At 39.5% G+C, this 11,016-nt stretch overlaps 1 protein-coding gene across 1 annotated transcript; it reads right to left on the reverse strand.

Annotated features, from left to right (window-relative positions):
• Positions 1-8,541: 8,541 nt before the first annotated feature.
• Positions 8,542-10,419, reverse strand: LOC140233340 (uncharacterized). Its single transcript, XM_072313448.1, has 2 exons — positions 10,321-10,419; positions 8,542-9,345 (listed from the first exon to the last, which is right to left on the reverse strand). Exons 1-2 carry the CDS (start codon positions 10,417-10,419, stop codon positions 8,542-8,544), a joined length of 903 nt encoding a protein of 300 aa, XP_072169549.1.
• Positions 10,420-11,016: the final 597 nt, after the last annotated feature.

An 11,016-nucleotide genomic window follows, 5' to 3' on the forward strand; every position in this document is an offset into this window, starting at 1 on the left:
CGTTTTGGCCTAAAGGCCACTTATATCATACTTTTTTTTTTCGATTTTTGACTGGCGCCAATACTGGCGCCTCCTTTGGCTGTCATATTGGTAAAGCCCAATATGGCCGCCAGCTAATGGTCAAATGTAATTACAAAACTGAAAGGGCTTATATTAGAAATATTTCCACAGAGGAGGGTTTTTTGGTGTTAGAGATATCATTGTGTTCTTGATACAATTTCAACGATTCAAAGTCAAGCTCATCTCTCAAGGTCACTTTTAAGGTCGATTTTGGGTCAAATCAGGATGTGTGCGTGTGTGTGTGTGTGTGTGTGTTTGTGTGTGTCCTCTTTAGGTATCTCACAACCTTTTGCTGACTAAGTGGAATTTCCCTATTTGTCCTCTCTATACTCCATACTCCTGAACTTTAATGAGCCGGGCCAAGAGTGGTACCTCCATGGCTCGTACTGCTTCTTTCCAAATATATCATATTATTGAGTCATATTGTTATTATTGCCAGAACGACAATGGTTCATCCGCCTACAGCATGTGGCTTATCCAACCCCAAATCTGCATTTGAGAAGAATTTGCTATATAACTGTAAAATTGTACTTTTTTTTCTCTCTCTCTCTATGTTTCGGTCATTGTTGTACCCGTGCTCCCCATCTTAATCTTTAACTCGATTTTAATTGGGACCTACGCTCAACAAGCTCGCTTTTAAGTAGGTTCTTTCATATTTCTTTAGCATTTTTTCACAGATTCCAAACCTCATAGATCGACCACTATATGTTTTACATATTTGCAATATTTTATGTATGTCTCCAGCTTGATATCATGTACTTCATTTAATTTTGTTATATTTGATGTATTTTTTCATCGAGAAATATGAAAATAAATTGAAATTGAAATTGATATTGAAATTGAAATAGTAACCATCCTGTTTGCATCCTGGATCACCGTCCTGCATAGCCACACACCTCCTTCATACGGGGTCATCCCACGAGACCGACACCCACGAGTCATACGGTCCACGAGACCGACATCAAAAATAGGTCCATGAGTCACACAACCCATAAGTTTTACGGCTCACGAGTCATACAGCCCATGGGTTCGACACTACGCACAAAGGGCTCACAAGACCAACACTAAGCAAAGAAAGCCCACGAGACCGACACTATAGGCAGAGAAGGCTCACGACACCGACACTAGGCAAAGAAAGCCCACGAGACCGACACTAGGCAAAAAAAGGCTCACGAGACCGACAGGTTGAACAGCGCCATCTACATGCCAATTACAAATGAGTGCACGTCACGAGAGTTATTCAGCTGAAAAAAGAGAGCAAGAGAGTTTAGTCGCAAGCGTGTTCCCCACTGCTGAATCATGCCAATATCATGGCAATGAACTTCATTTTCAAATGTTTTGCATGTTAGAATCTTTATTAGGCCTAATTTAGTTATTTTTCAGTTGATATTATTCTTCAAAAGTATATTAATTTCAAACTTAAAATTTATGTCTTAAGTGTAAAAGATTAGGGTCCTGTTTTATGAGGCAAGGCTTACATGTATAATAGATCGCGAAATCACTGATATCTCTCGACTTCATAATCGGCTACAAATTTCAATTGACTATAAGTTTCCGTTATACGAAGGGACTTACGATAACCGATTGAAAGTTATAGCTGATCAAGGTGGGCGATCGCTGCAGTGTCGATCGGTCTTGTGTGACGGTGATTTATAATCATATTCGAAAGAAGTGTGTTCTCATAATTTTCGACACCTTTGTTTCCTTGCAATCATCTTTTGGGTATTTTACAGTCTACCGACAGCCATCTGTAAAGAGCGAACATATTTTGAACCGGCCCGATGCAAAGCGGGCAAAGGCTAAAGTTTGAAGTCTAGTCTAGTAGCCGTACAATACGTACAACTGAGATTGCTGCAGATGTTGACGTGCAACAGTCGCGTGTCGACTATGAATTATAATGAAAGGAACAGGATCATAACTAGATGGAAGAAATGAAACTAGATGTTAATGTTAATAAAAGGCAAACATTTCTTTTGTGAGAAGGCCCTAGCTAGACTAGGAAATTTGACTGCCATCTTCTGAAAATTGCCTTACAACTGAGTTTACCTAGACGGTCTCTATTTATAGTTGCACCTCCCCCATTCCTGCCGTGAAATTCACGATCTGTTATTTCACTCTTGAAACAAGCCAATATTCCCGGCAAGCAAGTTCATGGTCTCTGATTACGGTACACAGTAATCCCCCCACACAGTGTCCACACACACACACACACACACACACACACACACACACATGCACTTAATACACACACGTACAATATGTTACCATCTTAAAATTATGATTTTCTCAGACTGAAAAACTATGTAGGCTATTCAAAATGATTGCTTTGTTTAGGTTGTTTCTCTGTTTTGTAACGCAATGAATAGTAAAAATGGCTAGCTTTTTTTTTTTTTCTTTTTTGGAGATAGGCGCATCCAACCATCGCTACACAGTCTATCGCAAACATTCATACGTCCGGCTCATGTCTTATTCAGGATAAAAGCCACGTCCCGGTTGGTACTCTTATGCCATAACGACCTGCTTAAAAAAAAAGACAAGAACAATGGAAATGAACGAGATTGGTCATTTGTCTACGACTGTCGGTTTTTTTTTTCCACAAAATATGGTTCATATCTCTTAAAATAGTTTTTTGGGGCTATTTTTGCACCTAATTATTTATACTTTTACATGATTACATCGATCTTAAGATATTTTTTTTTGTCCCGATAATTTTGAAAAATACATATTTAAACATTATTTTGACATAGTCTCAGAAAGTTGAACAGTCGCTTCATTTCCGCTCAACGCAAATTTCGTCACGTTGATTTTATTGATCAGCTGTTTCGCTTGCTGCGAGCATCGTTCAGTCTAAACGTTTCCATAGCCTCAACAAAAAAAAAAATAATAAATTATATTTTCTTCACATGAAAGCATTTTTTTCTTCATTAAACACAAGTATGGTACTTTTTTGCACTCGTACATATAGGGACGAAAACGATGTCACCACTTTGGGCTCCCCTTTTTTTTTAAGTGGCACTAAAAAAAAAAAAAAAGGACCCTTCTTTTCTCGTGTCACAAATATGGCCGTTCGCTTCAACGAGATTGGTCTAACCAAGGAGGTACTAGGCGAGCTCCTTGGTCTAACTGTTAAAACTGAGATTTTTGATACCAATTTAACAGCTACATTATGGCGATCGCCACTGAAATATCGCACGGAAGTATGGAAAATTATCAGAGTCTGCTCATGCGTACAGAAGGTCATCGTCACGTTTTGGTCGATATAAGACAAGCCGAGTGGGACGTGGCCATCATCCCGATTAGAACCTTTGCCGGAAAATAGAAATAGAAACAGAAAAAAAAAATACATAATGAAAAATCACAGCAACAAGCAAATAATTATGACCTTTTTTCCAATAATTTTCATCGTATAGATGAGGGGGTCCAATTTTTGATATTTATGTTCAAACTTTAACATATGTACTCCGTAACTGCTGGGAGATAAACTAAAATTTATGGTTTATTTCTCAAAATTAGAAGCAGCACTTACAAACAAACATCAAACACATGAGCGATTATCGAAATATCTTGGGTACATTATCATCCACACACTATACAGAGTTGAAATATTTTACAGCACTGGATAAACACTTTTCCCAAAACAATCGCATCTCTTTTACGAGACTCAACCCACCGAACCGCTTACAGGAGAAAATTACAATATCAAACCTTTTCATCATTTTCATCCCTCCAAAAAAGAGAGAAATATTTAGAAACATTGGTAAAAAAAAAAAAAAAAAGAAATGACCTGCAGAAATAGAAATACATTGTACATTGAACTACCACTACGCCGCAATGTCAACATTAACAGGCCTACTTATTATGAAACTGATATGAAAGCCTGCTCTATAAAAATAAGATGTATATGCAAAAGACAATAAACAAAACAAAACAAAACAAAACAAGTCGTGAAAGCTGGTTCCAGCTCTGACCGCTTACCAGTCAGACCGCAGCACGTATGCTAATGAGCCGATCCGGCAAGATTCATTCAGCACTCTCGTTGACGATCTTTGCGTTCGAAAGGTGTCTCGTCGTGCGAGATTTTGCGAGAGTTTGACAGGGCTATGGTTTTCACAGTGTAGCGACTTGTACATACATTCATCATGGCTACAAGTCACGGTAAATTGTTCTCCAGACTTTGATCTTTATTTTGATACTAAATTTGCGTATAATATCGGTTCTTATCATGACGATATAATCAGTTGAATTTGCGTAAACTTTACCTGCTTTTCACAGAAGATTTTGTCGTCTAAAGTTAATTTTTGGTTCCTGACCGGATTAAGAAACTGTTGTTTCTGATTTTGACTTTTTCGTAGAGAGGAAACTTAGATGCTCATCATATATTGGAGGAAAGGAGACGCAAGCATGATTTATACTAGTTTTTCCGTTTTGAAATGTCTGTAAAATTCACTCCTAAGCCGGAAGTATGCTCTATGCAAAGTGTACAGTGGCGCGAAAGAGCTCTCTGATTGGACAGTGCTTGCATTCAGCGCGCGCTGTACCACTGCTTCTAGCTTCTAGCTTCTGTCCGAAGCACAGAAATCTACACGCGTGCCTATGCAAGCATGCGCTATGCACGCACGTGGCATGAAAACCGTAGCAGCGTAATGACGTAATGCAAGCGCTGAATGCAAGCGCTGTCCAATGAGAGAGCTTACTCTTGAGATTGCATGGTTTCAAGCTGACCAGCCCTGACATCGATGTATATTTTACTAGTTCCTGACAGGATTAAGCAACAACTTGTCAAGATATTTACATGGATACAAAGATTAAGAGATGTACTACCAAACAATGCATTTTCATTGAGACGCAAGGCACAAGGTGAATTTGGTATTCTTTTGACGTCTTGAACATGTACTGCACGAATTACTTTTTTCATCATTTTTCAAGCTCAAATTACGCTATGATATTTTTCATTTACAATAATTTGAGTAACATGTGACGATAGCTTACATATTTTCCTTGAATTTGATACCAAATTTGTAAACATAAGGTGTATTTCTCTTGCCGAAAGCCCAAGGACAAAATCCCCTTACGCAGCTCATTACGTATGCAAGCCTCGAGCGGGCTTGCATACGAGTTGAATAAATACGAGCGAATTATCGGGTGCTGCGGTCTGACTGTTACAGTTTCACCATTGTTACTAGTACCGTTGTTACTAAACAGTAGTACATGTACTTCTGAATACCATACACCATATCATTACGTCACATGTAATGAGTTGTACATGTCCTTTATATTTACATTACATCTTCCACCGAAGAAAAGTGAAAAACCCACCCCCACACACACACAAACACACACACACACACAATGGACGCAATTTTGATAAAAGTTCTCTTCTGTAAACTAGATTTTTTTTTTCTGGATTTAAGAACGCATGCAATTTTTTCATTTCCTAGCCGTCTAAATTACAAAAGATTTCAATCCGAATTTTAAACAAGTTTAACCAGTGTTGATAGCTACTAGCTTCAAACATATTTTGATTTATTATCTATTCTACAACATCTGTTTTGCATTGCTCTGTCTTCATGGTGAAATGGCTACATGTTTCCTTCATAATCTGTATATCTGTATAGATATGCATCTTAGTACTGCAGAAATAAAATAAATGCGGAAGAAAATGCGGTTTGGTAACAAGCATGGAATTGGTCTGGCGGTAGACTATAGGGCTTTTTACACTTGTGTTTCTTAACCCCGGACTTTCTCTGACCCAGGACTATCGTTAGTCCCGTACCAATTTTTTCAGCTTTTTACACTCGCCAATTAGTCCCGTACTATCTCTTGTCCGGGGCTAAGGAGAAAACTGACCTTTTTACACTCGTCTTTCTTAGCCCCGGACTTTCCAAACCACATGAATATTCATAATTACGCTGTGTACTGTACACGTACACGCACGCACCGGCAGCACTTGATTACCTCGTTTCTGATTGGTCAGTGAGGGTCGCACTTCGTCTCCGTCGCTTAGCCCAGGATTATTTTTTCGTTCTGTTTACACTCACTTGCTTGGCACCGCAATTGCGGTGCTAGCACCGCAATTGCGGTGCTAACCCCTGCTATTTTGCAGGGCCAGATAGTACCGTACTATCGGTGGGGCTAGCCCACTTTGGCAAAAACGAGTGTAAACAGAAAGTGGGCTAAGGATAGTCCCGTACTATCGGTGGGGCTAAGGCCCCCCCTTAGCCCCACCGATAGTCCGGGGCTAAGCAAAAATTTACAAGTGTAAAAAGCCCTTAAGCTTCAGTGGTGATTTTTAGATACAGGGTCATCGCAGATTCGACCTGTAGCAAAAATGGCGACCATTTTCAAGATGGCCGCCATCTCCTGTTTGATCTTTTTTTTTTTTTTTTTTTTGAGATTGCAGGTTAAATAAATTCTAGGTGTGGAAATATTAGTGTCTTTGTAATTATGAATCATATATCAGTAATTCACTGTCCACATAACATCTTTAATTCGACCTGTGACAAAATGACATCCATTTTCAAATTGGCTGCTATCGCGCGTACTTGAAATTCCTTGACATTGATTGATTGATCGATTGATAAATTTGAATTCATATCTAGTCTGTGTTTAGAAAAACAAGAAACAAACATAACTGAAATTTTCGACGTACAAAAATAATCGAAACGTATTCTAATTACATACACAGCTGTAACAAATGGTAAATAAAATGCAGTCGTGAGAACCACAGTGGGGGAGCCTTAATCAAAAGCACGGCTTGTATTACGTAGGCCCCAGAAAGTTAAATCATATCGTAATAAGACAATTAAGCACATGACAATAAAAAAAAGTGTGAACATTAATTAACAAAAAAACCAAAAAAATGTATAAAGGACAGCAACAACTGAAACTGAAGTTCCACATTATGAGAGAGAATGGTGTGAAGACCTACAACTTGAATGTACAATGTAAACATAAATCAATTCTAACGGGTATGGGAATGTTTTTTTTTTTTCATTACAATTCATACATCAGTAATTCTAATTGGTCGCATGACAACTACGATTCGGCCTGCGACAAATATGGCGGTCATTTTCAAGATGGCCGTCATCACTTATTGAAATTGTTTGATACTGTAGGTAAAACCACTTCATGGGATGAGAATGTTTTTCCTTTGTATCATAAACACTGATAAATCATGCATCAGTAATTAGACATTATTCAGCTCAAATTCGACCTGTGACAAAAATTGCTGCCATTTACGAGATGGCCGCCATCACTTATTTGAGATTCTACGATACTGTAGATTAGATAAAAAAATTTCGAAATAAGATTTTTATTTCTTTGTAACTCATACATCAGGCATTTTATTCACCACATAGTCTCCAGATGAAAGGGCAAATAATTAAGGAGCTTAGGGAGTTTTTATCATCAGATAGGTAAAATGTTTGGAAGAATTGTCGGTTAAGTGAAACTAGGATGAACGTCTTTTTTTTTAAGTAAAAAGAAAAGTATGAATGTTTGGTCATTCCAGCTTCATTCAATGAGTGAAGTGCCTGCCATTGTACAAAAAAGCTGCCAAAATGGTTGCTGTACCCGCCATAGCAATGGAGCTGGCCTACAGGTTATGGCGAGGATAGATTCATAGGGATGACGTCCCTCAAGGCCCTTGGAGATCTTTTGGAGGGCAGCGGCTGGACAGGAACACTCGTTCACGCCGTGGTTGCTTACCGGTGGAACAGCATATTCGTTCCTGAATGTATCCTATACCTGCATGAACAAGACGGGCTCGTCGAGACAAAGCGCCTGTGTCTACTTCATCAGAGTGCCTACAGGGAGTACAACACCTTGGAAAATGCAAGTGAAGTGGTGCATTTGAAGGCTGTTGTGCTGCAAGGTGCAATGAATGTCCTCCAATTCCAATTCTAGCCCATCAGCTGGAGTTGGTTGATTGACGTGAGAGCGATTGAGAGTGTGAGGCCGACTATTTCCTGTATATAGAGGTCCTGTCCAAGATCCCCCTTCGCTCTTCGCCCTAGACTATACACACTACTCGAGATGATTGCCGACCTTGAAAATGACCACCACTTTTGTAACAGGTTGAATCTGAGATGTGATATGGACGGTAAAACTACTGATGTATGATTGGCAATAAAAATGTTGATTAAACTTGTAATATCAACCACTTTCAAGAAAGCGATGGCGGCAATTTTGAAAATGAACGCCATTTTTGTCAGAAGTCGAATCTGCAATGTCCCTATATCTCAAGATCACCACTGGTTCAAAGTCTACCCGCACAACAAATTACATGATTGCTTCACCAAACTTACAACTCCTTCACCTATCTGCTGTATACTATGTACTAATCGCAGAAAGCTAATTTTACAGTAGCATTACAGTAGCATTTTACACGTTCTCGTTTTCGGTTGGTGTCTTCGTTTTTTACTCTATTGTCGCCGCTCTCATCGTTTTTTCCTATTTAGACTCTTCCTCTTCCACCTCTTCTTATTCTGCGTCTTCTTCTTCCCCTTCCTCCTCTTCCTCTTCCTCATCCTCCTCCTCCTCTTCATCCTCTTCCTCATCATCCTCTTCCTCATCATCCTCCTCTTCGTCCCCTTCCTCATCATCCTCTTCCTCCTCGTCCCCTTCCTCATCACCCTCCTCCTCCTCCTCCCCTTCCTCCTCTTCCCCCTCCTCTTCTCGCCCTTCCTCATCATCCTCTTCCTTTTCCTCCCCTTCCTCTTCTGCCTCTTCCCCCTCCCACGCCCCTTTCCTCTGCTTTGCCCCTACCCTTTTCTTTGCCACTTTCTTCTTCTTGGCCCCTTTCCTCTTCTTTGCCCCCTTCCTCTGCTTTGCCTTCTTCTTCTTTTTCTTCTTCTTCGTCTTCTTCTTCGCTTTTTCCTTGTCATAAATGCCGAACTTGGATCCCAGGACGCACACAGCCTTCCCAGAAGAGGTACTTATCCCAGTTCCCATCAATTGTACCTCCACGTTATCGTCGGTATGTACACACCTGGTGTTAAACGCTAAACCCAGCGTTAGAGCCAGAATGCCGTGGACGAATTTTGCTGAGCAGATCTCCGTTTTGCAGCCTACGACAAATGCGCAGCCGTCTTTTAACGACAAGTTGCATCCCAAGACGGGGCCAACACACTCCATGGAGGTATCGGGGCTGATTACCTTCTTCACCGACCCAGTTCCGGCTTTGGCAGAGACAAGAGCCCTACCACAGCAGGCTCCTTTACAATATGCTGGCTTCCTTTTCACAAAAGGATACTTGCTGCTAATGCGGCTGCTCCCGGCCTGCTCCTGGTTCATAAGAAAACAACAAACAAAAACAAAAAAAAGGAAAGAAGTTTATTCCTATTAAACAGAATTTCATGAATACAAATAGGCATGCAGTATACCCGCCACACTAAAGACATTTTCCTCAGGGTTCTCACTTTGCTGCTTCCCTTTACCAATGAAAAAAAAAAAAGAAGGAAAAAGAATGGAATGTTGGCTCCATTTCATCCAGAGTATGCATGTGTACATAATGCATGCACATGGACTCTGCTGATTATACGTTTACTGAAGATGTATCCATTCAAACATTTCGCCATCAGTCTATAGTATTCTGTCTTCCTTTCCACCCTCCTTTCATGATCTCAGGCTTTCATAGCACTCTTATCATAGGTTAACATCCCCTCTCTCTGTCCAGAATCTGTCATATTATCATCACATTCCACAAGTGGTCATTACCGATCTCCTTCCCACCTATACCCTGTCATCTAATACTACTTTGTTGGTGTTAAAGGCGTACTTATGGCTATCCAACAGGCCTATAATTTAAAAGTCACATAATCTCGACAACAGTACATAAACACGAGAGACGGTAATCATGTCCAATTGCCTCAAATTTCACTTTTCCCCGAGACACAAGGGCTTGTGTGGACGAGATTGGCGTTCACGTTCTTCTGCGTCACCAAATGATTACTTGTTTACAAAATAAACAAATATCGAATCTTTTTTCGTGGCGTAAACGTTAGTGTTGCATGAATAGATATTAAAAAGCACACGTAACATGGTTAAAAATGGCTATCATGTGTCATTCAGCCTTATTAGAGGATTTTAATCCATTATCAATCTTTTTGTTGTTGTTGTTGTTGTTATGAGGCAAATTGAACATTATTTGCTGAAAAGATATGTCAATGACTTGATGAAAGATGAAAAAGCTACCCATAACACTTGATTGTAAAGGGTAAAAGAAACGCTGCACTCATCAATGCTCATAGCAGATCATACCAGAGGATTTAGATTTCTCGCTGGTTGAGTAGTCACAACCTCTCCGACATTGCTGTCTCCGCTGGTTTCCCCACGTCCTCCGTTGGTGGCCTCTTCCATTGTTATTGCCTGTTATATGGAGCTCGTAGTACACAAACTGCAGCCCTGTGACACCAAATATCAATATGAGACTATCATTTAATAAATTCTCAATACAACGTTAAGTAATTGTCAGTTTAACACTGCAAGCTAAATACATAGATTTTTTTTTTTTTCGTTCAAGTTCACAGACACTTTATGTACAGGAAACGATAAATGTAAGTGCAAGTATTATACAATGCTATAATTTTGAACATGCTAGGGCCACATCGCCAAGAGTAAAAAGGAAAAATACAATTGTGGCGAGTGTCCCCTTGTCATTGGTAAATTCAAGGATATTCAGAATTATGCTTCATGAAGTTACATATGAACAGAGGTATAGGGTTTTGTACAGGGAATGACACAAAGACAGAGACGAACATAATATAGTGGGAGTCTTGGATGTCTTATTTTGGGGGTTTTCATTTCAAGTTGATTGATTATATTGGTTAATATAGTTTGTTACCATAAATTTCATGATTCACAATGATATCACAATTCCTTAAGAAAATACAAAATGTATCATGAATATGAAATCAATTAAGAGAATTATCAAGAAACCTTCCAGAATTGTTCTAA

Source organism: Diadema setosum, chromosome 9 (genome assembly GCF_964275005.1).
Source record: "Diadema setosum chromosome 9, eeDiaSeto1, whole genome shotgun sequence".
NCBI classification, from domain to species: Eukaryota; Metazoa; Echinodermata; class Echinoidea; order Diadematoida; family Diadematidae; genus Diadema; species Diadema setosum.